At 37.2% G+C, this 27076-nt stretch overlaps 1 protein-coding gene across 36 annotated transcripts in view; it reads left to right on the top strand.

Annotated features, from left to right (window-relative positions):
• The window catches only part of NRCAM (neuronal cell adhesion molecule), a 316248-nt gene extending 290799 nt beyond the window's left edge, over positions 1–25449 (top strand). For 33 of the 36 annotated variants that reach the window (XM_081079610.1, XM_081079588.1, XM_081079607.1 and 30 more), the window contains 3 exons: positions 11810–11941; positions 12442–12520; positions 23075–25449. In XM_081079610.1, the coding sequence (XP_080935736.1) occupies positions 11810–11941; positions 12442–12520; positions 23075–23312 (449 nt within the window). In that variant the 3' untranslated portion in view covers positions 23313–25449. Of the gene's footprint in view, positions 1–11809; positions 11942–12441; positions 12521–20126; positions 20191–22802; positions 22854–23074 lie in introns of all 36 variants that reach the window. The other 3 variants (XM_081079606.1, XM_081079605.1, XM_081079604.1) reach the window with 3 other exon arrangements.
• Positions 25450–27076: the final 1627 nt, after the last annotated feature.

Raw genomic sequence — 27076 nt, 5'->3', positions numbered from 1 at the left:
ATATATATATATATATATATGGGAGGGTCAAGAAAATGTATACACATGACTTGTATTCATCTTTTGTTGGTATATATTATTCCATTTTTAATACAGTTTCTTCCTTTCTTAAAATGTGCATACATTTTTTTGGCACTATATATATATCATACATATACTATTTGATATATATGATACATCTATCATATTTATATGATAGAGATATCTTATCTAAATATCATATCTATATGATATATATGTGTTCTATTTTCTTAGGAATCTGCTTATTTTCAGAGTCTTTGTAGACTATAAAATGTAGATCAGGTAGATTTTGGAGTAATTGAATAAGAACTGTAGCCATTTTCAACCATCTTAATATGTTATATTTGTGTTATTAGACTTGAAAGAACAAAGTTCTAAAAATTCAAAGTTTCCATAATATTGTAGAAAGATGTAAAGCTATCTTTATATATATGTTTGTTTCTTAGGGTAATTGATATCAGTTAAAATCATTAATTGTTTTGCAATAGTTTATTTCCGTGTTCCCCTTGTTACCTTTCATGGAAGCATTCTAGAGAAAACCTGGCCTCTTTTCCTGTGTCACTGCTGCTCTGCAGTCAGTAGCAGGGAAATGGTGTGACCACAGCACTTCCCCGGAACGAGTCTGAGTTTGCCATTGACTTGTCTGTCATGTTAGAAGAGGACATGCAGTCCACTGGGGAAAAAACATCACCTGCTAATTTAAATTAATTAAAGTCTTTATTAAAATTGTTTAGGTTTTATCATTTAATGTTACTAAATTGAATTGTGAATTACTTGATTATAGAGAGAAGTAAAAATGGAGTTTTAGAAAGTTGTTGAAGCCCCCAGCATTGAAATTTGATGGATCTCAAATAAGAAGAGAAATATTTAAATGTTAAAAGAAAGCTCAATCTATCTTTATTTTTTTATATTGTTTCTTTTAATAGTGCACCAGAAATTAAAAGTTGCTTGCATAAAATGATGACATTTCACTGATGAGACTTTAAGCTGCTCAAGAAGAATGGATTATCCTGGGTTTTCCTTCCTTGAAAATATTTATTTTTTCAGTCTAAGAATGAATTCTATCCTCTTCTTTATTTTTCTTCTCCAAGTGGAGTTTACAGAGGAGAAAAATAAAAGTGTTCCACAATGTTTCCAAATTTATATACATATATATATCAAGTATGTATGTATATATGTATATATATCAAGTATATATAAAGCATTATATACATTTTTATATATACTTGTATTATATGTTATATAATATGTATTATATTTGAATTTAAAACAATATGAATAAATAAGAGATGAATCACTGAGAGCAAACGTGTGATATCCTTAGCTATAGAAGCATCAGCCTCTAGTGATTTTAATTCACTTCTGATCGAAGAGGGGAAAAGAGATGCATCTGAGTTTACATTTTTAAATTTTCTTACAGATTTTAGGAGATGTTAATGGAACCCAAGGTTACAAATTCATAATTACAAAAGAATTATTTAAACCACAAAGTATAAGCCAGGCTAATTCAATTAGCTGTATTATATCATACTTTCCCTTTTCCTTACCACTGTCCTCAATTTGAGTATGAAAATACTGAGATCTTCGGGAGTCATATTTTTTGATCCATATCCTGTTTGTTTTTAGTATCTTTGTAAAAATTGTAGTTGTTTGACTGCATTTGTTCAATTTCTGTGTCCTTTTAAATAGTTTTGGGTCTGGTATTCTAGGAAATAGATCTGTGAAGGTATCTATAAAAATGAACCAAAAACACGCAGATAATGGATTTGAGCTATGGTCTCAGTGTTGCTGATGGACGGACACGGCTTTAGCCATAGCTTTTACTTTCTTGCCCTTGGGATCAGTTATCAGAACACTTTTGTGACGTGGGTATAGGAACAGGGAGAAACTAAATGACAAGTCAGGAACTGAACCTGGTTCTTGACCTGATTAGCAGCTGACTGTGGTCAGCCAGTTTGAACTGAGCAGAGGAGGGCACTGCGGAGCTGTGAATCCTGTCTGTGGTCAGACTCTCACTATGTAAATAACCAGAGTGGTTCCCAGTACCACCAGTAAGGTCAAGAATCAGGAAAAGCTAAAGAACCAGTAAATAACAATCAAGTTCAACGTTCACAACTTTATTTGACCTGAACAAAACAAAAAAGACTGTATACGATAGAAGGTTCCATGGGTTCAACAGCTCATGTCTACCTGGCCTGTAGAATGCACCAGCCTTTTTTAACACACTGAGAGTCTAAATGGTAAGCCAGACCCTGGCTTGGATATGCTTAAAATCTGTCAGGTAAGACCAACATACAAAAAAGACTAAAAATAAATATCAAACTAATAATTTAACAAAATATTATATGAGCAGAGAGGAGTGAACAATGTACTTTGCCAAACAGGATCAGGAAAACCTTCACAAAGAAAGTAATATTGAACTGGGCCTTGAAGGACAAATAGAATTTGGGCAGATGAGTCGGGGGAGGAGTGTGTAAATTCTTGGTAAGATAATAAGCCAAGGCACGGGATTTGAAAACCCACAGGACGTTGGGTTATACCCAGCAGTCCCATTTGGCAGAAAGGTAGAGTATGTGGAAAAGGAGAACCTGAGATGTGACCGGAGAGATAGGTGAAACCCCATGTGAACGATCATTAATGATCATGCCTCCCTGGCTAAGGAATTTGCCTTTACCTGTAGACAGAAGTAAGCCATCCACATTTTAAACAGGAAAATGACCAGATCAGACACAGAGTTTAGAAGCTAAAATGTGGTAACTGTAGTGGTGTGATCTACAAAGAAAGACAGCGGGGAGAGAGACCAGAGGCAGACCGCTGAGAAAGCCCAGCTGAGAAATGACACATGTGCGTGCCAGGAAACATTGCCTGCACATCACAGGTGCTCAGTGAGGATTTGTTCAGTGAGAAAGTGGATCAGGGGAGGGTTAGAATTCTCTGATAACCTTGGCCGCACAGCATAACCTCAGGAAATTCTGTTATCTTCTCTGGGTATCTTTAAGAATACGGTAATTGGCTTCTGGTGGAAGTATCTCACTATGGTTCTGCCTCCAACATCTTCCATAATTATACCAAGACTAAATTCCTCAGTTCCATGATTCCAAAATTTGTTAAACAAAATGTTTTATCTAGGTTTTTTGCCTCTGGTGTTTTACACACATGTTCATATTTACTATGTCTATTTCTTGCTCATATTCCTCTAGGTGGAAAATCTCAGACAATGAAAATAAATGGTTCAGTCCGTAGAAGAACTCTACATCATTCAGTAATGACCTTTGGTCTCTGCTGTTTCCCACCCTTCACAGAGGGGCACACAATATACACATATCTCAGAGGTCAAGTACATTATTTAATTTTTAAAATGTACTTCTCTTTTTTATCCTAAGAAATACTATTTCATCATATTTGTTTTAGTAGAGACCTTTAGCTTCTAAATTATATAACGTAATTTGGACTTTAATTTTAGAGTCTGAGTAAACCTTCTGACTTACTATCCTAGGATGTTTTCCCTGGAATAATAAATTGACCTTAGAATTTTTAACTACCCAAGTTAATATATCTGTAAATATGTTATTTTTAATTTAGGCTATTACAGTAAGGCTGATATAATTGTCAGCCTCAGATAGCCAAATAACATCTTTTAATGACACTAGGTGTCGTCTTTACTCAGTAGCAAATATATAGCATCAGATGATCACCCTAATATAGTTATTTTAAGAAGCTATTCAGGTTTTACACTATGACTTTTCAGAACATGATGTGCAATGAACACTTAGCAGGTAAGATCATTTTGCCCTCTGGGGTGTGCCAAGTGAAGTAGCTCTTATTCCTTTTATTTCTTCTTTCATAACTCCTGATAAAAAGCGTGTTTGGCAATTCTTTTTGCAGCTTCTCTTCCAGCACGCCCTAATCATCCACCATTCTCCACAGCAGGTGTTCCTTCCCTGGGGTCCCTGAACTCCCCAGAGGGAGATTCTTAAAGAAGTTTGGGAGGTAGATCAAAGCCTTTGTTACAAGAAGCATCTTTTTCACCCCAATACAAATTCTTTAAAGCCCCACATTGAGATGACAAATAGAACTGAAAAGCAGCCACCGAGTATTGGGTTTTACCTGGCAGTTTCTGACATCCTGTGACCTCTGCATTGCTCAGCAGTCCCCTCACCTAACCATAGATCAGTAAATGAAGACTCTGATGTTCCCTGAGACTATCTAAAGGACTACAGTTCACATTATTCACGACCCATATAATAGAACTCATAACTTTTAACATTGTGCATCACCATTTTTAATTAGTGATTTACTTCCTGATGCTGTAGTTTCATAAATGAAAAGCTTGTCTGTTATAAAAGTGAAGTATGAGCAAACCCTACATTCAGCAGTAAATTCTAGTCTAATTTTATTTGCACAATTTCAGAGTACTGAAACTCATTTTATATTTGTGTGTATGGTGCTGCAATTTGATTGTTTGTTTGTTTTACTTTTCTATTGTGTATGGATTTCAAGCAGGAAATCCCAGAATCAGCAAACTTACTGCTACAGCTGCTAAGACCTGTGCCAATGTTAGTTGGGAGTATAAAGGGCCACAGCATGTGAACCTTTATGTTGAATATGGGGTAGCCGGCAGTAAGAAACAACTTCATTACTGGCTTTTAATTTCGGCGATAAATTTTAAAAGATTAAGAACATTTTTAAGGATTTACTACGGGTCATCTTGAAAAATAACTTAATCCAATTAGATGAATCGGATTTATCTGCAAAAATGAATAGTGAACCATCAACCTACATAAGTAAGAATCTCTTTTTCTCCTGTTATTAAAAACAAAGGACATAAGTTACACTGCATGTTATTTTCATTTATGGTTCTTGAAACTGTTCTATGCCCACAATATGTGAGCATGAGTAATAATGTTTGTCAGTACAGTGAGAAAAAAGAAGTGTTTTTTCAAATTAGACCTTGCAATAGCAGAAGCAAACTGACATAAAAGGAGTCCTTTTGCCAATACTACACAACAGAATTGTGTCAGAAATTGCAGAAAATTAACATTTCTATTTCAGTGTTTAATGTATTCCCAAGTCAAGCCCTCCATTTACATCCTGGCCACCGCTGCCAGGAGATGGGGCAGCTTTAATTTCCAGCAGTTTAGGAAAACCCAGGACCTCTCCTTCCAGTGATCTCTGCACAACGTAAGCTGGGTGGCCAAGGAATGTTTGTGACAAAACGTTGAATGTAGTCCAACCTTCCGTTTAGGCTTTTATCATACAAATAAATATTGGGGGGGTGGGAGATGAGGGTAAGGGGGATCAAATACATGGTGCTGGAAGGAGAACTGACTCTGGGTGGTGAACACACAATGGGATTTATAGATGATGTAATACAGAATTGTACACCTGAAATCTATGTAATTTTACTAATTGTCACCCCAACAAACTTAAAAAAAAATTTCTTTTAGGAAAACCAGTACTCGAGAAAGGTTGAATCTATATCTTGGATAAACTTGAAAGCATTTAAGTTTCCCAAAAGATTCATCTTGTGAGTCCTAAAAACAATTCTTTCCATAATTCACTTAAACTATTTTAATGTGTAACAGTTCTTTTTATAAACATCAATAAAGAAACCCAATAGTTTTATAAGACAAGGTACAGATAAAGAAGTGTCCTTTGCATTAAAAAGGAAGGTTTAATACAATGGGAATATATACAATTAATATGTAGTCTGAATACCCAGTCAATTGATTTATTTGACATGACCTAAAATGATAAACCTAAACATCCGAGATTTTGTCTTTAGCTTATAAATAATTTTCCTGTCTTGAAGCATTAAGTGACTTCTAGCCCCTTCAAATATTACAATTTATTGTTTTTGCAAAATTTCCATAGGCAGAGAATAATGGAGGAAAGAAATTGTAAATGGTTCTTGGAGCTTCTTTGGGTTAAAGGGTTTAATTCCTTTAACCCAAAGGAACAGCATACAAAGTTCGGATCGGTGCTGAGGGGGACTCTGGTTTTGAGTTCAGAGGGTGTGTCTGAGACAGGCCCAGGGGAGGTACACAGCGCCACTTCTGGCTCCTGTCAGAGGTGAAGCCCCCACCAAGCACTCTAGTTGGAGATGGAGACAGAGGAGGGGGCCATGAATGTCTTCTATGGGGCACAGTTGAGTTGGGAGTTTGGGTGTTAATATTCTTTGGCGCTTTATACCAAATGAATTGCAGAATTGAGCAAATCATCTTCTGATCACATTATTGCCAAAAACCATTACAAAAACAGAGCTAAATATGATTCTTAACTAATATTAGTTAGATAATTCAATTTTTGACATCATTTACATGTATAAACTTTCCCTCAGAGTTAGAATGGAATTTTCGAAATGCTTTGATAAAGTCATAATATTTTATGTCAAAATTAACTATTAACCCAGCAGAACTCTGCAGTTTGGTGAGGTAACTGATGTAAATGTTATGAAATTTGTACACAACAAGAAATTGTTCAATTCATGTATTTCATTATCGTACCGTATTTGCCTGTATATATTTTAGTTATTTGAACATTATCAAAACACGTAAGTAATAATTGAAGTTTCTAAAATAAAGAAAAATGTTCATGTAAGAGTCAAGAATATTCATATTTACTCACAAGATGGAAAATAATCCCTGCTTACTTAAATTTAAAGAAACGTTGTGTGTTGTGTGTTCATTTTGTGATATATACATGCATGTTATGTTCAGTCATTAAGTGCGTTCTTGAGGAGATGTTGCATTTCCTGTAGAACCCATAGGCAGAATATATTTTGGGGTGACTTTTATTACCCAAGCATCATGATTTTTAAAGCCATTTCTTGTAATTTAGAGAATATAGAATTTTGAATGGTTTTTAAAAAGATAGAAACCAAAGGTAATAGTTAATAACTTATTCAACTACATTTTAAAACTATTCGTGTGCTAAAATCATAATATATAAAGAAAAAAAACATTTTTTCTGTTATTTTTTTCTTTCTAGTTTCCTATCTACTGTGTACAGAGTTCTAGGAAAATACTGTATTAGACTTAAAAGAGGACTATCAATTCAGTGTAACAAGGTGTTTGTTGTTACCGATAGGTTTTCATTTCAAAATACTGAAAACTCAAGTAGACAATCTGTCCATTTATAGCTAGAATGCTAGTAATAATAACAGCACTAGTATTTATTTTTTTATTAAATTTATTGGGGTAACATTGGTTGGTTAGTAAAATTATATAGGTTTCAAGTGTACATTTATATAAAACATCATTTATGTATTGCACTGTGCTCACCACCCAGAGTCAGTTCTCCTTCCATCACCATATATAATGACCCCTTTACCCTTATCTACCATCCCCCCTCCCTTCTTACCCTCTGGTAACCACTAAATTGTTGTCTGTGTCTATGAGTTTTGTTTGTTTGTCTTGTTCGTCCGCTGCTGTCAGTTTTATATTCTACATATGAGTGAAGTCATATGGTTCTTAACTTCTTCTGTCAGCTCTAATCTATACCAGGCGAATGGTTTTCATGGCTTTTGTCATTCAGTCCTTACAACAATCCTATGAAGTGGGCAGTGTTATTACCCACTTATGCATCATGTCAATGATGGAATGAGAGGGGGCGTACCTGCCTTCACCCAGCTAGAACGTGGGAGAGCTGGGGTTAGAGGCTTAGCCTTCCAACACTGGAGGAGAGGCTCTCATTACACCCCTCCATACGAGGTCACAGAGGCCCACACCTGAGGGGAACAGGTGGTCTCAGAAATGACTGCTCCGTCTTTCCATCTATTATGGACCCCTAATGGCTCCAGTGCACTCCCGTCTTGAAGATCTAGCTAGAATTAAGTTCCACCCACAAAATCAAAGTATGGCTTTTTTTTTTAATCCTTTTATAGGACAGAAGGCAAACCCTTTAGAAAACTTTTCTTCAGTGTTGCTATACCTACAATTCCAGCTGCAGCTGACAGGTAGTTCAAGGTGAGCACTCATTCTTGTGTGCCAGCGATGGAGAAATAGGACAAGGCCACAACCAGTTATTGTCACCTGTTACCTTTAACCATTAAAAAGAATAAATATTGATTAAACCCTAGTGACCTTAGTTAACATATTACCTCTAGGAGATGTTAATCCAAATCCCTTGTTCTCCCAGTTTCGTTGCTCTGTCTTGTAGGGCTTCTGGATGAACTCCAGTGCGAATGAAAGCCCTCTATTGCTCTTGCTTCTCTCCTCCACGCTAGGTTGTGAGATGTGAATGTCCGCACTGGGCATGGAGCATACCACTCTGGCCAATGTTTTAACTTTCTGCAGCAATGAGCTACTTCTCTGAGTTATGGTAATTTCAGCAACCTAGACTCAACTCTCATCTACGCTTGGCTCACGAATCTTCTTAACATGACACCATCTCTGCCTTTGGTAGTCTGGGTCTTCAAGATGTATTTCTTAATTTTTTCCTATGGCACAAACTGAAAAACAAATCAAACAAGACTCCTCTTCTTGCTTTCTCACCTCTTTCCCTCAACTACCTGGTCTCTTCTCTCAGATCACAAAGGATTTAAAGCAGATTTATTTTTTTCTGAGCCCTGTCAGCTGCCTCCAAACTTTGGCCAAGGAAAATTCTTCCCCTTTCTATTTCTAACATTTTTAATGAAACAGGACATTTTTATATATAATGGCTTTTTACAAATAAGCCATTTATCTCACTGTCTCTTCCTTGTTTATTTTATTATTCTAAGTACTCAAGGGCATTTTCCTAGATACCTACTACTCCAAAGCACAGACTATCCATGAGACAACAAGCAATGCGATAGCAGAAGACAGTTGTTAAAACTAACTTCCAGGAAACAAAACAAATTTCATTCTTCTGGCTTATTTTCTTTATTTTTTCAATTTTTATTGGGTAATATTGGGGAACAGTGTGCTTTTCCAGGACCCATCAGCTCCAAATCAAGTCGTTTTTTTTTTTTCAATCTAGTTGTCGGGGCGGTGCAGCTCACAGGCCCATGTGGGAATACAACTGGTGACCTTGGTGTTATGAGCACTGTGCTTTAACCACTGAGCAAACCAGCTGCCCCTTCTGGCTTATTTTCTTTTTTCATATTTTTTATATTTGTCTACTTTCTTAATTTATTGTTTTATGGATTACTCAAGCAATATATGAATATAATTTTATTATAAAAGTTTTAGATAAATTGGAAGTCCTCTTTACCTTTTCCACCCAATCAGATTCAACAAGAAAAGCCCCACAGGCTTCACTCTGTGTGTGTGTGTGTGTGTGTGTGTGTGTGTGTGTGTGTGTGTGTGGTGCACAATGGTGGCCTTGACTTCGGTTTGTATATACATCTGTAGTTCAGATGATTTTTGAGTTTCCTGGGAAGACTTGAAGCTTTTATAGTCAGTCTGGGCTTTAGATCTCTTCTTAGATGGTGGGGAGTCAATAGACATTATTTTCACTTACATAATTTTTGTTTTATATCAACCTCTGGTGCACTTGTGTGTGTTTTGTATTTGTGTGTGTGTGCACACACATTCACGTGTTAATATTCTGTCTGCCTAATCTTAAATAATGGGGTAGTGAAATAATTTGATACCTTTTTCTTTAGACATAGAGGTAAAAATTCAAAGTCAATATGGATGTTCCTTTGTCAACTGTCAAAGAAACATTTCCACTTTTTGCATAGTAGTTGCAAGCTTCCAGTGGACAGTTCAATTTTGACAGTCATCATCTTTTTAAGACAACATCAGTGCTAGTTTTTTAGTATCTTATTGCATTTTGCCCTTATCAATTGCATTTAATTTGAGAAAAAAATGTAAACACGGACAGTATTTATGGCAAAGCTGTACACCAGTAAGCATACTAAAAACAAGGACTCTTTAGCTTCTATCAAATGCTCAGTAGACTTACACCAGTTGGTTCTTGGTTGTTTTGAAGAAATAGCACACAAAGACCATGTGAGAATTGACAGAACTATATTGCCAAAGAGTACGTAATGATGGACTTTTAAAATATTTTCACCTGTCTCAGAATGGAAACTCCCTATAATATTTTATTCTATGGAAACACTTCAACAGATCTGATGTCTGGACATGTTTTCAGGAGTGCATTATAGCTGTAGCTTAATGGCTACTACTACCATGTACCCTGGCGTCAGGCAGATTGGGTCAGAATCCAGTTCCTGAGCAAGTTCTTTCCCCTCTCTGGGCGTGGATTTATTCTTCATGCTTACCTCAAAAGGTTGTTGTGAAGATTAAATGAGGTTTTGCTCCCAGCACACAGTACGAGTTTCAGTATGTAAGCTCTCATTTTGACTGGCTGCACCTTCATCATCATCATCATCACGATTACGGTGCATGTATGGCTTCAGTGTATCGACTTACGATGCAACTCAGACCCCCTCTAACCAATGAGGCACAAGGGACTATTGGGGAAAGGCTGCTGGCATTTGGTTTGTATTCCAGATAATGTATTGCCCTTCTCATTTTATTTCTTAAACACGTATCCACATATTTTTCACATTTCTCTTCACACTTGATTTTAAGTATTTCATTTTTCTCCCTATGCTTTGTGGGGGCGGGGGGAAGGCAATGAAGTGCTATTTTTGCACATGTATAAGAACCTGGGATACAAGTAGCCATGCTTATTTCTGCATCTAGAGATCACATACACCTAACCCAACAACGTTAAATATATTCGGAAGAAATTTAGTCAAATTAAAAGTATGGCATAGGCATGCTTATGAATCAAAAGAAGAAAGTCTTTTATCTTGATTATGGTCAAAAAAGAGAAAATAAAGGCCTTTAAAAAAAAAGATTCATACCAGTTTATTTAAACAAATTCTCATGGGCATGTCTGAATAGCCATTGATGCTGCACTTTGTCCCATTTGATTGACACTTTTGAATAATACTAGAAATGATAATTATTCCATGTTTTTCTTAGGAGATTTGCACACTGACTGATTGAAATAGGGGCTTCACATTTATTAACTCAAACAGAATAGATGAAGACTTAAAGAATATGTATACATGTAAATGAGTATTTTCTCTTTATACTGATCCCTTATTCCAATAATGATGCCACTGATCAAAATATATTTCAAAGTCTTTTGAATGGATCCTAAGCAATATTGAATATTGATCTTTTGAGAGTAAATTGGATTTTTCAGAAATTTGCAAAAGTTATTCAGAACCAACTCTTGTAAATGAGATGAATAACAAATCTAAGTAATATTTTGGATGAAAATTGAGATATAAAAATAATAAGGCTGGTAATCTGATATGGACAAGTTTCTTGTGTGGAAAGTTTTCTTGTAACATATTTCCAAAACCTTTTGTAAAATGACAGCATCATTGCGATGATATTTTAGCCTCCAAAGTGGTTCCTTCAAAGGAAAGATACTCCATTAGATGTATACAATCTGTTCTGTTTACAATTCAGTCATATTCTTATCATTGTACTTAAGGAACAATTTATCTTATAAACACTAAATTTGTTAATTGGTTTGGGACTATGTTTTTATTGAGACTATATAATTAAAATAACTGGACACAATGTTTAGCAGGGTTTATTAGCATTTAGTGATATTAGCATGCAGATTACTCTATTTGAATCGTTTTAATGGAGAAGATTTTTTTCAAAGTTACATATTTATGTAACTCCTGATTAATAACTGGCAGATTCCAATTTGGGGCCACATGTAAAATACAGAAAAGCTCATATACTGTGGTAATTTTGATACAAGGATAACAGTTCTCATCTCCCCCTGGACCCATTCCCACCAACACCACCGGTTTGTTTTCCAGCAATGGCAAGCCGACAGGTGGACATCGCGACTCAGGGCTGGTTCATTGGTCTAATGTGTGCTGTCGCTCTCCTTATCTTAATTTTGCTGATCGTTTGCTTCATCAGAAGAAACAAGGGTGGTAAATATCCAGGTAAGAAAGATTAAAATTGCCTTATATAATTATCTATTGAAGTAAAAAGAAATCACAAAGTTAATCATGTAGATTGCAATAAGTATATCTTCCCAGAGATATACTTTTTGGGATTTTCTGTTTAAATAATCTTTGATCTTTTTAACACAATGAGAGCCTAAACATTTTCAAGGATCAGAAGGCGTTTGGGGAATTAATTAATCTGTTGTAAAGTAATCTGTTGTCTGAAGATGTTAGTAACTCCACTTCCTTAGGCTCCACGTAACTCATAGGTGCTGAAACAGCACCAAAGACTGAGAGGCAGGGGGAAGATACATGAAGTCTTCCAGAGGAAGTAATGCATGAACTGAGTCTTGGTGTCATGCTGTGCAACACTGCTTCCTTACATGGTTCATAGAAGTATTTTCTGCCACTGTGTATCTCAAAAGGGTGCACTCTTAAAAACTTTGAATAGGGAGGCATGGGTTCAATAGATAACAATGTCCTTTTGAACTTTTTAGTTAAAGAAAAAGAAGATGCCCATGCTGACCCCGAAATCCAGCCCATGAAGGAAGACGATGGCACTTTTGGAGAATACAGGTGAGCCTCTGCTTCTCCCCCACCTCTCAGATCCCTGCCCTGGGGACACTACACTCCATCTCCCGAGAATAGAACCCTGCCAGGGACATCTCTGCCTGGTGATTCAGATATCCTCAAATATTCACTTAAAAGCACTTTCATGTGTAAATGTTTACATTATGCCTTACAGTTAAAATATCCTCACTTCTCTTAAAGAACAAATTTCCATTTTAGTCATAGGTTTGGAGATGAAGCGGCCTGTACTCGGTAATATTATCCAGAGCCCCTTGCTGTATGGATCAACCTCCCAAAGCTGCTGTGGTACAATAAGAGTTCAAAAAAACATGAAAGACCCTGCAAACCTGCTTTGTAAAGCAAACTATACCTGTCATTTTCTAAACAATGCTATGAAAAAATCAGTGTTATTCTTTTAAGTTTTGGATTTGAGACTTGTTTTTCCAAAACAGATACCTATAACTCTGCCTATTAATCATGAAATGATAACTAATTTGTTTTAGAGGCTGTTAATTATTAAGAAATATCACAGCTCTGGAGGCAGGGTGTTCACTCACAGAAATTTGATAATACATTCTTGGTTTGGTTCCATCATTTAGGAGAAATTTTAACATAACCTAAGTGCTAAATAGTCAAAAGAAGGAAGAGAGGGAAGGAAGAAGGGAGGGACTTTTAAACAAAGATATTCTTGCCTAGGAATTTTAGGTCTTTTTAAAAAATTTTTATTGGGGAATATTGGGGAACAGTGTGCTTCTCCAGGGCCCATCAGCTCCAAGTCGCTGTCCCCCAATACAGCTGTGAAGGGCGCAGCTCAGCTCCAAATCCATTTGCCGCTTTCAATCTTTAGTTGCAGGGGGCGCAGCCCACCATCCCATGTGGGAATTGAGCTGGCAACCTTGTTGTTGAGAGCTCGCGCTCTAATCAACTGAGCCATCCGGCCACCCCTCTGGCAGCTCAGCGGCAGCTCATTGCCTTCAATTTAGTTGTGGAGGGCGCAGCTCACTGGCCCATGTGGGAATTGAACTAGCAACCCTGTTGTTCAGAGCTCACTCTAACCTACTGAGCCACCCAGCTGCCCCTATAGGTCTTTTTAAAGAGAGATAAGTGATTATTTTAGATATGTTTAAAAACAAAATATTTATTCATCTAAAAAATTGGGATTTTTGTGTTCCAAAAGAATACTTCTATTTATTAAATGCCTTTACAGCTTATTTTTAATTACTATAAGCCTCTTGATTATATAAAATATAATATTTTAAATGTGCAGTGAGCCCATTTTGAGGCTTTTATTTACTTATTTTTTTTTTTTGCCAGAAGAAATGGCTTTTAGGTGAAATAAAATATTTCCTTACTGTGATTTCCAGATGACATTTGTAGACAAGATATTTGTGTTAGTTTTTACCTGTCTCTAGAGCTCATTTTTTTTTCCAGTTTCTGAATATAAGAAAACCTTTATTTTACAATCTAGGAGAATCTATTTTTTAAAAGTTTATAGAGTATATTTATATGAATTATATGTATGTATTTATATAATTTTAATTATTTATTGCATGGGTTAATTTTCATGGGTTAATGCCATATATATATTTTTTTAATCTAAATAATTTCTTCAATTAGATAATAGACTTTTGTCTCTGACCATAACTGTTCAATATGAACTTAAAAAAAACACAAGTGACTAATTCTGACAGAATTCTTTTTTTTTTTTTTTATTTGAGGTAGAGCTCATTTTTGATGTTTCCACGTCAACAGCATGAGGGCAGAAATAATGCCAAGGATAAGAAATATGAGAACTGATTGAGAAAAACCATGTTTTTGACAATTGGTTTCATACCAGTTTTCATGCAGATACAAATGTTTTGTTGCCTTTGTATCTCAGCGCTAAGCGTTTATATTCTGATCTCTTTGGCAGAGATGGCTATGATTTCTAAGACTTCTCAGAATTTCTATATCTCATGATGTAGAAAAACATCTAGTGAGGGCTGTCTTGATGTCAAATGTTGCCTCTGGGTCTGAAAGTTTGTGAACACCTCCAGCAGCGCCCCATCCCCACCCCCAGTCCACCCAGAAGGTTTGCATAACAGTGAGAGAAGCCAGCCTATCGCCACAGCTGAGGGTAGCCAGGTCTGATGCCAGATGATTTGAAATCTTTGCTGATTTAACTCACTCTGCCACGTGTTTCTCCTGTCAGACAGGTAGCTGAGAATTACTAGAATTCTTGTGGCTAGAATTCTATACAGGATATACACACCATTCCGTTATTTATTGTGATTAAGTTAAATCTTTAATATAGCCTGAAAAAATTGTGTGTTTGCATGAATTGAAAATACACCATTGCATGTCATACATTCTTCACATGGTGATGGATTTCTGTTCTGCCTTCTCGTGCTTACATGAATCCGGCAATGTACTGCTCATTACATGGGTCTCAAACATCAGTCTGGTGCTAAGTGACGTGAAACCATGCTCTGATGTAATGGGACTTTCTCAGAGTAACTATGCTGCCTGCTCCATTAAAACTTGACTGATATGGAGGGCGAATGAATGTGGACGAACTTGGAATCAAGAGACTGTTAGTGTTTTGTCAACTTGGTCATTACCCTGGATTACTTTAGAAATCACTTAATTTGTCTAGATCTCAATTTTTTTCATTCATAAAATGATACAGTTGTTCAAGTATTAGATGATCGTTAGAGGTGTCTAGTTCTGTGATTTCTTTTTTTTTTTTTTTAAGATTTTTATTGGGTAAGGGGAACAGGACTTTACTGGGAAACAGTGACATTTTTCCAAGTCAACAAGTTGTTGTCCTTTCAATCTTAGTTGTGGAGGGTGCCTTCAGCTTCAAGTTGTCCTTTCAGTTTTAGCTGTGGAGGGTGCAGCTCAGTTCCAGGTCCAGTTGCCATTGCTAGTTGCAGGGGGCGCAACCCACCATCCCTTGGGGAAGTCGAAGCGACAACCTTGTGGTTGAGAGGACGCGCTCCAACCAACTGCGCCATCCGGGAGGCAGCTCAGCTCAAGGTGCCATGTTCAATCTTAGTTGCGGGGGCAGAGCCCACCATCCCTTGTGGGACTCGAGGAATTGAACTGTCAACCTTGTGGTTGAGAGCCCACTGGCCCATGGGGGAATTGAACCGGCAGCCTTCGGAGTTCGGAGCACGGAGCTCTAACCGCTTGAGCCACCGGGCCAGCCCTAGTTCTGTGATATATACACTCCTCTGGGAGTTATGTCCCAAAAACTTTCTTACGATTTGGGGTTCCAGAGCAGTACATAGCAAGTATTTGTTACTGGCCACATCATCACTGTGCTCACAGATGTCACATGTCTTTGTCTTGGTGTTAATTCATACATGATATGTTTGTGAAGCGTTTTCGAATGGCTATCTTTAGCTTATACCTTCAGTTTCTCAGAAGAGAAAGACTTTTCTTTGGGCCTATTGAGTACAAGCCCATCAGTTCACCTGTGAAGATGAAAAAGCTTGTCACACGTGTGACATTTATCTGGGAAGTGCCAAGGGAAATAGATTCTGATGGGTGTCTTTAACATGAAACACAGCTTCATGATTGTTCTTTTACTGAAACTGAAAGTTCATGAGGACAATTCCACAAGTGAAATTACTTCCCCAAACACCCAGCCACCTGTTCTTAAAGATGTGTCTTTGTCCTGTGACTTTCTGACACTATCGCAGAATGTTTTTCCCTTTGGTTTTTTTTCTACTTAAAAGAAACAAAAGACCTTTAGTTTCTTAGCTGTCACAATTAATGAAAACGGTTCCAACTGTTTATTACAGAACCTTTTTTTTAAAATAATATATTTAAGTGTCATTCTCCTCCCTAAATCACCAGAGTCCCCTCTCTACTTTGCACCTTTTGGAAGTTTTGAGCTCTGTATTATTTATTGAGTCTTTTTCTTTTTCATTCTGAAAATAAATCAATATGCTGATCACATTCAAAATTAAGGCTATTGTCTATGTCAATTAATGCTTTTTATGATTTGTTCATTCTCCAGCTTGAGGATGAAACAATGTCTACATGGTTGGCTCGGAGCCAGGGGATTTTTTCATGGTGCAAAGAGGGATGGAACTTCAGTGGCCAAATTTGATTTTGTTTTTTCATATGCTGTAAATTTGCGCCCTCACTGAAACACCCACCCCCAAGCAGTTCCCCTCTGGTGGAAGCCTGCAGCGTTCTTTGTTTGTTTCTTTAATTATACAGACAGTAGGATCTGCACCCTCACTAGCATATAGAAAAATCAGAGAAACAATGCAACCAGCCATGTAAGTATTTTTTTATTCTTTAGATCCATTCTTCTAAAAACCAGAACCTAGGACATAAACCCCATGGCCATGCACTTGAACTCTAGTGTAAATGGAGGCACGACATCATGTCATTCATGTGTACACAGTCCTGGTACACGCCGCCAACCCCTGCTCATAAGGCTAGAATGACAGGAGGATGTGTCACATTCGTTACATATGCTAGCTTTATTCTGCTCACAAATACAAACCCGTGTGTGAGTGGTATAAATAACAACAGACTTTTAGAGAGGGTGTTGGGAAAGAATGTTTGGGTCCTGAATGTCAACAAAACTGCAGCATGGTTTGGCCGTGGTAGGGTGGTGACCGCAGGAAAATCAGACCAAGTGATCATAGATTTATCCGTTGTTGCTAAATTTTACTCCGTAAAGGTGTCTTCTATGAGCAAAACCCTGAAGTGCTTTGGGGGGAAAAAATGAACTCCCTAAAATGTATTCTTAGGGTAAGAAAAAGGAAAGAATATATTCAAATGCTTTGTCCGACATTCTAAAATTAAGAAGTAATGACAACTTTTTTTCCTTCCATCACTATATATTTGATCCCCCTTACCCTCATCTCCCTCCCCCCACCCCCCTTACCCTCTGGTAACCACTAAACTATTGTCTGTGTCTATGAGTTTTTGTTTCTCATTTGTTTGTCTTGTTTTTGGTTTATATACCACATATCAGTGAAATCGTAGGGTTCTCTGCTTTTTCTGTCTGACTTATTTCGCTTAGCATTATGCTAGGCAGAGGAAGGTTAAGACCACTAGGATATTATCTTGCTGGTTTATAGTCTAGTGAGGGATGCAGGAAAGTGAAAGAACAATTTGAGAATAGTGTGACAGTGCTATAAAAGGGACACACTACAGTGTCACAGGGCCAGGAGCAGAGAGCCAAAGCCCAGTGGGTAGCAGAGAAGGAGGGTGGTACATGAGGTCTTCCCAGAGGAAGTCATGGAGGGGCTGAATCTTGATGTTGTGACGTAAACATTTCTTTCCACTGCACAACCATCTTTATTCATGAGTGTAAGTATCGAAAGTATATTTTGTGGCTCAATGTTACTATTTGATGACTATTTGACGACTTATTCTGAAATTTGTTTAATCTTTGACATTCTAGGTTCAGAATTAACATCTGACACCTTCTGTTCTTAAAAGTTCTCATAAAAATATGGATGAATTTTTTAAGCTTTGAGTACAATGTAGCTAAATAAGTATGTGACTTCTGAATGGTGCTCTATAACTTGTAAACTCCTTTCATTGGGGAAACTACCCTTTCACACTTAAACCTGACAAACCAACTTCCCTTCACACAGTCTCAAAAGCAGTTTATTTACTATTTCATTATGAAATAAATCTCTGAGTTGAATAAGGCAAACACTAATACAGTGCTTCAACACCGACTTGACACCACTCATCATATCTGGAAAGTTCTAAGTGTGTGTGTTACACAAGGTATTTCTTAGAAAACGATTTCTCTGAGGTGGGGCCTGAAGGGGAGAAAAAGGTGTGATTGCAGATGGATGGGCGCCTGTATTCCCTGGGCACAGATCACATGCCAGGCAGTGTGATGGTACCTCATACAATTTGTTCTCGTTTAACCAGATTCTCATTGTTACATCATACCACGTTTACAAAACTAGTCTTAAAAAGATCTTGAGCTGCCTTTGAACAGCTTTTCCAGGAAAGACTCTGTTTGTGGCTACAGCATCCCTCTTCCTCCTTCTCTTCTTTCCAGCACAGCCTATGTTGTTATAGACCTTCTCTCATCCAGTAGGGGCGTGAAGCTGGAACCAATGCTTCCAGGGAGCCCCTTCTGAACTCATGTGATTGTGTATGTAAAATCTAAATGAATCTGTGAGAAAATATTAGAATTACAAAGAGAATTTAATGTTCCTTGACACAAAAATTAACATAAAAGTCCATCATATTTCTGTGAACCAGCAAACAGTTGGAAATAGGATTTTTAAATGTTTCCAGTTATGATAGCATAAAAATAGGATGTTAGAATAAAGCCAATAAAACAATCTCCTAACTATTTCAGGGCTCTGTATTCCATCCCACTGATCATTTTGTCTGTCTCTGCACCAAAAAGACATTGTCCTAATACTATTAAGCTATTTACCATGTTTAAGTCTTCCTGTCTATAGTTAGGTATATTCCTTCGTTTATTTAGCTCTTCTTTAATAATTCTGAATAAGAGTTTCATTTTCTTCGTGGAGATCTTACACATATTTTGTTGGATTTCTTCTTATATACTTCATATTTTTAAGATACCATAAATAGAATCATTTTTTAAATTTCATATTCCAACTGTTTGCAAGTGCATAAACAAAACTGACTTTTATGCTAATACTGTGTTAAGCAACATTACTGAACTCTCATTTTATTCTAATGTTTGCCTGAAGATTCTTTTGGATTTTTTACACACATAATCATATCATTTATGAATGATGACAGTTCCCTTTCTTCTTAACACGTATGCCTTCTATTTCTTTTTCTTACCACATTGCTTAGTACTTCCATTGCAGTTTTTAGTGATAGCAGGCATCCCTGCTGTTATTTGTGATGTCAAACAGAAAATTTTCAGCATTCACCATGAAGTATGGCATTTACTCCAGGTTTCTTGTAGATATCCTTAATCAAGTTTATGAACATGCTTTATATTCCTAGTGCATTAAAGTTTTTATTATAACTGGGTGTTGAATTTTACCGTATACCTTTTTCTAAATCTACTGAAATGATTATAAGATACTGTTCTTTTTTTCTGCTAAAACGGTGAATTATACGAATTGGTGTTTCAATGTTACAAAAAAACTTGCGTTCCTGTAATAAAGACAATCTGATCATGATACATTATCTTTTTAGTAGATTGGAAACTTCCATTTACTCATGATTTCTTTGGGATTTTCTCATCTATGTTCGTGAATGAGATTAGCCCGTAAATTTACTTTCTCAAAGTGTTCTTGTTGCCTTTAGATATCAGCGGTGTACTAGACTCATAAAGCAACATGTCCCAAACGGAACTCCTGATTTTCCACCCCAAACATGCCACTCCATAGTGAGGGAGATCCCATCCTTCCTGGGGCTCATCTTTTTCTCTATTATCCCATATCTAATCCATTAGAAAATCCTGTTGGTGCTACCTTCAAAATATGTCCATTATCTGACCACTTTGTACCACCCCCAGCTTTCCATTCTGGCCAAGTGACAGTCATCTTCTCCTGGTTTATTGCAGTCGTCCCCCTGACCCCCTAGAGCAGGAGTCAGCAAACTTTTTCTGTAAAGGGCCTAATAGTAAATATTTTATATTTCACAGGCCATGCTGTCCCTGCTGCAACTCTGCAATTCTGCTATTTTAGTACAGAAGCAGACAATATGTAGTAAGTGGGCATGGTCCAATTTTGATGTCGTTTACAACTGCTTTCCTCCAGGGTAGACTATTCTCAACACTGATGACAATAATCTTTTTAAACTGTAAGATAGATTCACTCATCCATTGGAAACCCTTCAGTGGCTTCCCATCTCCCTCAGAATTAAATACAGAATCCTTACAGTGCCCTACTAGGCCCTCATCTCATCTAGCCTTGTCACCTTTCTCTTATTTTAACTCAACCCCCATCCCTCCCACCCCCTCACTTCCCCATCCCCCACCCCCATCCCGCCAGTGTGTGCGTGTTCTCTCTCTCTCTCTTTCTCTCTCTCTCTCTCTCTCTCTCTCTCTCTCTCTCTCTCTCTCTCTCTCTCTCTCTCTCATTCAGTTGCAGCCACACAAGCTCCTCTCCATTTCTGGAACATGCCAGGTACCCCCACCTAAGCGCATATGCTTATTATTCCTTTCCCTCCAGCTATCTGCCTGGCTGATTCAGTTCTTTCAAGCCTTTGATCAGATGTCACGTCTTAATGAGGCCTTCCCTGGACATTCTATTTTAAATGTCAACCTTCCACCCATTTCCCTGACACTTTCCATCTTCTTTACTCAACTCTATGTTTTCCATAGCACTAATTACCTTCTGATATACTATATAACTAATTCTTTAATATATTGATTGTTTATGTTTATTTTCCCTACTAGAAGTAGCTCAGTAAGGTCAGGGTTTCTGTTTATTTTATATGCTGCTATATTTCCAATGACTTGAACATTATCTGTCTTACAGTAGGCACTCAATAAACATGTATTAGATACATGGATGGATGGATGGATGGATGGATGGATGGATGGATGGATGATGGCTGGATCAAAGAAATGACATAGACGAGAATTTCCTATAGTGTATTCCTTGGAACACTCCTGTGTTGCCCCAAAAATAAGAACTAGCCAGACAATCAGCTCTAATGCATGCATCTTTTGGAGCAAAAATTAATATAAGACTCAGTATTTATTATATTATATTATATTATATTATATTATATCATATTATATTATATTATATCATATTATATTATAAATTACATAAGACCCAGTCTTATATTATAGTAAAATAAGACCAGGTCTTATATTAATTTTTGCTCCAAAAGACGCATTAGAGCTGATTGTTTGGCTAGGTCTTATTTTCGGGGAAACAGTAGTTCTGCAAAGCAAAGATGAATAGTTGGAATCCAGGTGACAATTCTGTTCTCACCACATTATGAGCAGTATTTCACAGGAAGTATTCAAGCAAAGTCTGGAAGTTAATGATTATATCCCAAAGATGAATTATACAAGCTATTCTTACAACAGGTTGGAGAATGGATGCTATTTCCCTAAAGTGCCCCAAACACAGGCCACCCCAAGGTTCAGTGATACTTCCCCAGTTGTTTACTAGCAGTGGTGATAAAACCATTTATTCAATTTGTGACAAGAACTTGTGTCTTGTTGAAACAGGTAGTTTTCAATAGTACATGTCAGTGTCATATTAAGCTAGTATTATTTTCCAGTCTTGAGATTTTCTTCTTGGAGAAATACTGAAAACCCTAGTAGGAATTATTGGCAGAAGAGGCAGAATATTTGTGTATCTTCAAACATTTGTATCTTGGCTAGAAAAAAAGTCATTCTCAGAAACAGATGTATCAATAAAGTCCTAGCACAAATTGGTAGGTGAGATACTGCAGTTAATGCAACCTTGATTTTACAATAAGCCTTTTTATTTTTTACTAATAGTATTTAGGTTTTTTTATTTTGTCTGTGTTTTCGTTCTTTGAAAGAAAAAAAATTGTCATTGCTTTTTTTTCTTTTTGTTTTTTAAACCAAATGTTACCAGTTAAGGAATAGGTCATTGTACATATCTAGTTACATGACCATGTGAGGGGATGTTCTAAAACAGTGATTACTCTTCTACTTCCAGATGTCGTGTTAGGGGTTCAACAGAGAAATAGGCAAAAACAAAGTGGGTCTCATAAAGTGTTATTAAATTACACTCCTCAGATTCCCATCTGATATGGATAGGCTGCATAGTATACTTAGGAGTGGTGGGGAGTGGGGTAAAGATGAATGCAGGAAATGTTTGCTTTTACATTTTTTGAAACCACACACACTATTTAGAATATATTGACATGCCATTAATAGTATAAACATAGTGCTTTGATGTTATATTCTATCTCTTTCCAAATTAATAAACCTTTACCCATTAACTAAAATTCTTATAGGGGAAAAAATACTGTATACTATCAGCATAAGGATTTTGCTTTTCTTCTTAGGCTGTTTTCATTTGTTTCTTCTGCATCCTTTTAATGGAATTTGTAGGTCTCTTAAAAGGTAAGGTTAAAGTTTACAAGTCTGGCCTGCACTCAATAACAAAATTATTTGAAATGCAGGATTTTGCTTCTTCTTCTTGCTCAGAAAAAAAAAATCAGTATTTCACACTTAACCAAAATCACTCTCCATTCACATACAAGGAATCAATGATATTATGCAGTTTAACATTGCCATAAACTTTTACCACCTTTTAAATGCAAAATAGTGATTATTTTCAACTTTTTTCAATTCTTCCTTTTTCAATGCTTGTGATTATTTCAGATTTGCTTCCAACTCAGGAGCCAGAATCTGTCATTGATATTGACATGCACAGTAAGAAACCATCCACCTACTGAATACTTCATGATTAAACCATCTCTGCGCTTGATTGTCTTTCCAACCACATCCCAGCCAGTGGACTCAACCTGAGGATTAGATTTGGCTGGAGAAGCTCAGGGCTCCATACGCTTTATCATAATTGGCATGCATGACCTTTAAGAACCAAACATTTTACCTAAAAGCCAGTCTTGACGAAAGTTTCCTTTTTCTTCCAGCGATGCAGAAGACCACAAGCCTTTGAAAAAAGGCAGTCGCACACCTTCAGACAGGACTGTGAAAAAAGAAGACAGTGATGACAGCCTCGTTGACTATGGAGAGGGGGTGAACGGCCAGTTCAACGAGGACGGTTCCTTTATAGGACAGTACAGTGGTAAGAAAGAGAAAGAACCAGCCGAAGGCAACGAAAGCTCAGAGGCCCCGTCTCCCGTCAACGCCATGAATTCCTTTGTCTAATTTGTAAGCTCTCTGCCAACACCCCGTTCCTCCAGGATGTTTCTCTTCAGCCCTTGTGTGTCAGCCTTCTCATACTATGAACATAGAGGCAGACAGCGAATGTTCTGCTGTATGTTAATATTATGAGAACAGTTAGAGCAAGAACACAACTCAGTCAATTGATATGTTAATGTGAACCGCAGTGCAAAGTGCATACTTTTTCATTCAAAATAGGTATTCTTGATTTCCTCAGAACTTATAAAAACAATACAGCATCATCAACAGATCATGTTATTTCATCTTCAAGATACAGTTCAACATGATGCATGACAAATGCTACGTCCAGTTAAAGGACATACCTAAAACATGGTGTGATACTTTGTTTATACTCGCCTCAGCTGAACCCCTAAATCTGAATTCCGTTTCCATCGTCGAGAGTGTTACTCTAGTATTCCCTAGAACTTCAATGTCTTTGTGGACATTGTCGTGAAATTGGTGAGTCGATGTCTAGCTGTTAGTCTTCTGGGAGACTGTTAGGAACAGGATATACAGTATATACTTGCTAAATGAGTTCATTGTGACAATTGCATTTGCCGATGCTTACTGAGACGCTGTTATCTGCTCTTTGCTTCTCTTACTTCGTAGCCTTCTCCATATCCCAGGTATTCCAGCAGGACAGTGTTCACCTCTTACATCATCTCTATGTTCAGTAGTTTTTAGGCATCAACAATGTGTATTGCAATGCACTTTGGCATTTGTGCCATACTGAAAGACTCCAAAAACAAATCACTCCCAATTAAATTTCAAAACTTCCTCCAGAAAGCACAGGGCAAGACACATGCAGTGCCTTCAGACCGGAAGCATTCCATAACATACTGCCTTCTGTATTGTCGCTACAGTCTACTCAGAGTGCTGGGTTACTGTCATTGTCTAAACGCAACTTTTAAAAAGCAGAGATAATGAAAACTGCAATGCTGGAAAAAAAGAAATGTGAAAATAAAACAAATAAGACAGCTTATTTTAAGGAGCATTGTCCCCATGTGTATATTTAAAAAAAAAAAAAAAAAAGCTTTATCACCAACTGATGATTTTGAGGTCTTTTATGGTTTCTGTTAAAACAAATCCCATTCAGTAAGAAAGACATCAACTTGGTAGAAAATTTAAAAAAAAAAAAAAGTTATTCCAACACTAAAAGCATACAACAGCATGTCGACAGGAATATATTATTCTCTAAGTCTTTACCCATGTGACAGCTTTTGAAACTCTGCAGCATTAAATAATCCGTACGCAAATTGCTATGGACACATTTCAGAATCGAAGGAATCTGGTAAGTGCTAAGAAGGCCAAGAGTCAAACGGATTACATCTACAGTTCCAAAAAAAACATATACATGCTACCATATTCATAAACAATATCTAGCAAATGGTTTACCTCCAAATATGAAATTCTATAACAACCTATGGTTGAAGGAATGCTCAGTTTCATTTGCCAATAAATTGGTTTCTCATAACTTGCATCAAGTTTAATTTTAAGTAAAGCTTTTTATATGTAGATATTTTGTTGAATTTGTAAATACACTTAAAGTGTAGATGCTATATGCTTATAGGTGTTACATACAAATAAACTTACAATGTTTATGTTGTACTGTATAAAAAGTTAGCGAATTAATATAGTGCATGGGATTGGAAAGCATTTACTTAAATACCTTTTGGGTTTTATTTTCCCTTTTTGCTGTGAAACTGAATTAGTGAATGATTCTATAATATATATTGACAGCAAGTTTCTCGATGAACTCTTCAGAGCTTTGTCGGTGGGGCTCAGTAGGCCTAGTCACCTGGCATCTTTGAAACATGTAGGTAAAGCACAGTTTGAAGTAATCCCAGGTAAAAATGAACCTAATTACTTTCATGTCTCCATATTCACTTTTCACAGATCAACCTTCCTAATGGAAATACAAAAACACAAAACGGGCTTGCCTTGGCATCAGAGAGCACAAAGATTAAAGTTACTTTACGTTTGCCAGTGTTTGGGGGGACAATAAAAGGACAGTTTTTACTGTTCCATACGGTAGATACTAATTTTACTTGTGCATGAAGGGGTCACTTCTGTAATAGTGCAACAGATTTTGTATTAAAAATTAAATGTGATTTTAAAAGCCCCTCCCTCTTGTAATAGATCGTGTTCCCAGTGGAATGTATGGTATGTGTAATGGTACAGGCAGATGTGACTGGATTTCCATCAACAAGTAACCATTAAACAGTCTTGAGCTCTTTGTGATTTTTAACCTTTTCAAAAAGATATTTCCTAATGTTTTCAAATAGCACAAATTTTGGTTTTTGCATTTAAAAGGCTATTATATTCAGAGAAAATTAAACACAGAACTAAACACAATATAAAACAGAGCTAATAAAACACAGACAGATCAAAAAATGTTAGTGAAAAGCAGGAGTAGACATTAGCAGCATTTTGAGAGACAGTCTGAGAAGTCAGGAGCCGCTTCCTTTCCTGGGGCCTGGCCTCCACAGGCCTGGTTTCCTGGCCGCTGTCAGCCTCTCCTCTGCTTGACTAGTTCTCCACTGTCCCCAGCACACGCAACTGGGATGCCTTAACCTCTCTTTGATGAGAGAGTTTGGGTATTTACAAATATAATGGGTATGCCATCCACTCGCTTCTCCCAGCCCTGTTCTCCTCATTGTCTCAAACCTGCCTCGCTCTGTTTACAGTCAAGGTCTGGTTTGCTCCTCTGTTACACCACCTGCCCGAATTCACCTGTCCCTGGTCCCAGCTTTCCACCCCTGAGATCTTCTCCTGGCACAGAACTCCCACTCCCTACACAGCTATTTGGATAACATGTTACAGTAATCCCCCTGTATCCAAGGGGGATACATTCCAAGACCCCCACTGGAAGGCGAAAACCTCAGGTAGTACCGAACCCTATATATACTATGTCTTTTCCTATAACGTGTTACCCGAAAATAAGACCTAGACAGACACTCAGCTCTAATTGGTCTAATATAAGACCAGGTCTTATATTAATTTTTGCTCCAAAAGATGCATTAGAGCTAATGGTCTGGCTAGGTCTTATTTTCAGGGAAGCACGGTACATATGTACCTATGATAAAGTTTAATTTATAAATTAGGCACAGTAAGAAATTAACCACAATAACTAATGATGCGATAGAACAATTATAGCCATACACTGTAATATAAGTTAGGTGAATGGCTTTGGGGCCATTATTAAGTAAAGAAAGGGTTTCTTGAACACAGGCACTGGGATACCACGCCAGACAACCAAGATGGCGGCTGCTGACTGCCCAGCGGGGAAGGTCTGTAGCGTGGAGATGCTGGGCATCTCGTCTCATGCAGGATGGAACAGGACGGCGCCAGATTACATCATGCTACTCAGAAGTGTGCAATTTAAAACTATGAATTGTTTATTTCTGGAATTTTCCATTTAATATTTCCAGAGCACCATTGACATAGGTAACGGAAACTGCAGAAGGTGACACAGTGCATCAGGAGGACTGCTGTGCATAAGTGCTGTGTATAAGCACTCAATTGTAAAGTGCTATATAGGCCTTAGTATGCCTACCTTAGAGAGCATTCATTTCTAAACAGGAACTCGGGACCTCCACTCACACTGAGGCCACATTCACAGCCCGTATCCTTAGGACACATCATCAGTCAGCTCTGCTTTAGCAACGGGGGCTGGCATCATAAAAGCATTGGGCCATTGATGCCTTCTTTATAATAATAAAGAAGATGCTTTATAATAATAGCCCTGA

The sequence above is a fragment of the Rhinolophus hipposideros genome (assembly GCF_964194185.1).
Source record: "Rhinolophus hipposideros genome assembly, chromosome: 18".
Classification (NCBI taxonomy): domain Eukaryota; kingdom Metazoa; phylum Chordata; class Mammalia; order Chiroptera; family Rhinolophidae; genus Rhinolophus; species Rhinolophus hipposideros.
The sequence above is the reverse complement of the archived record's forward strand: the minus strand, read 5'-3'. Positions and strand labels throughout refer to the sequence as shown.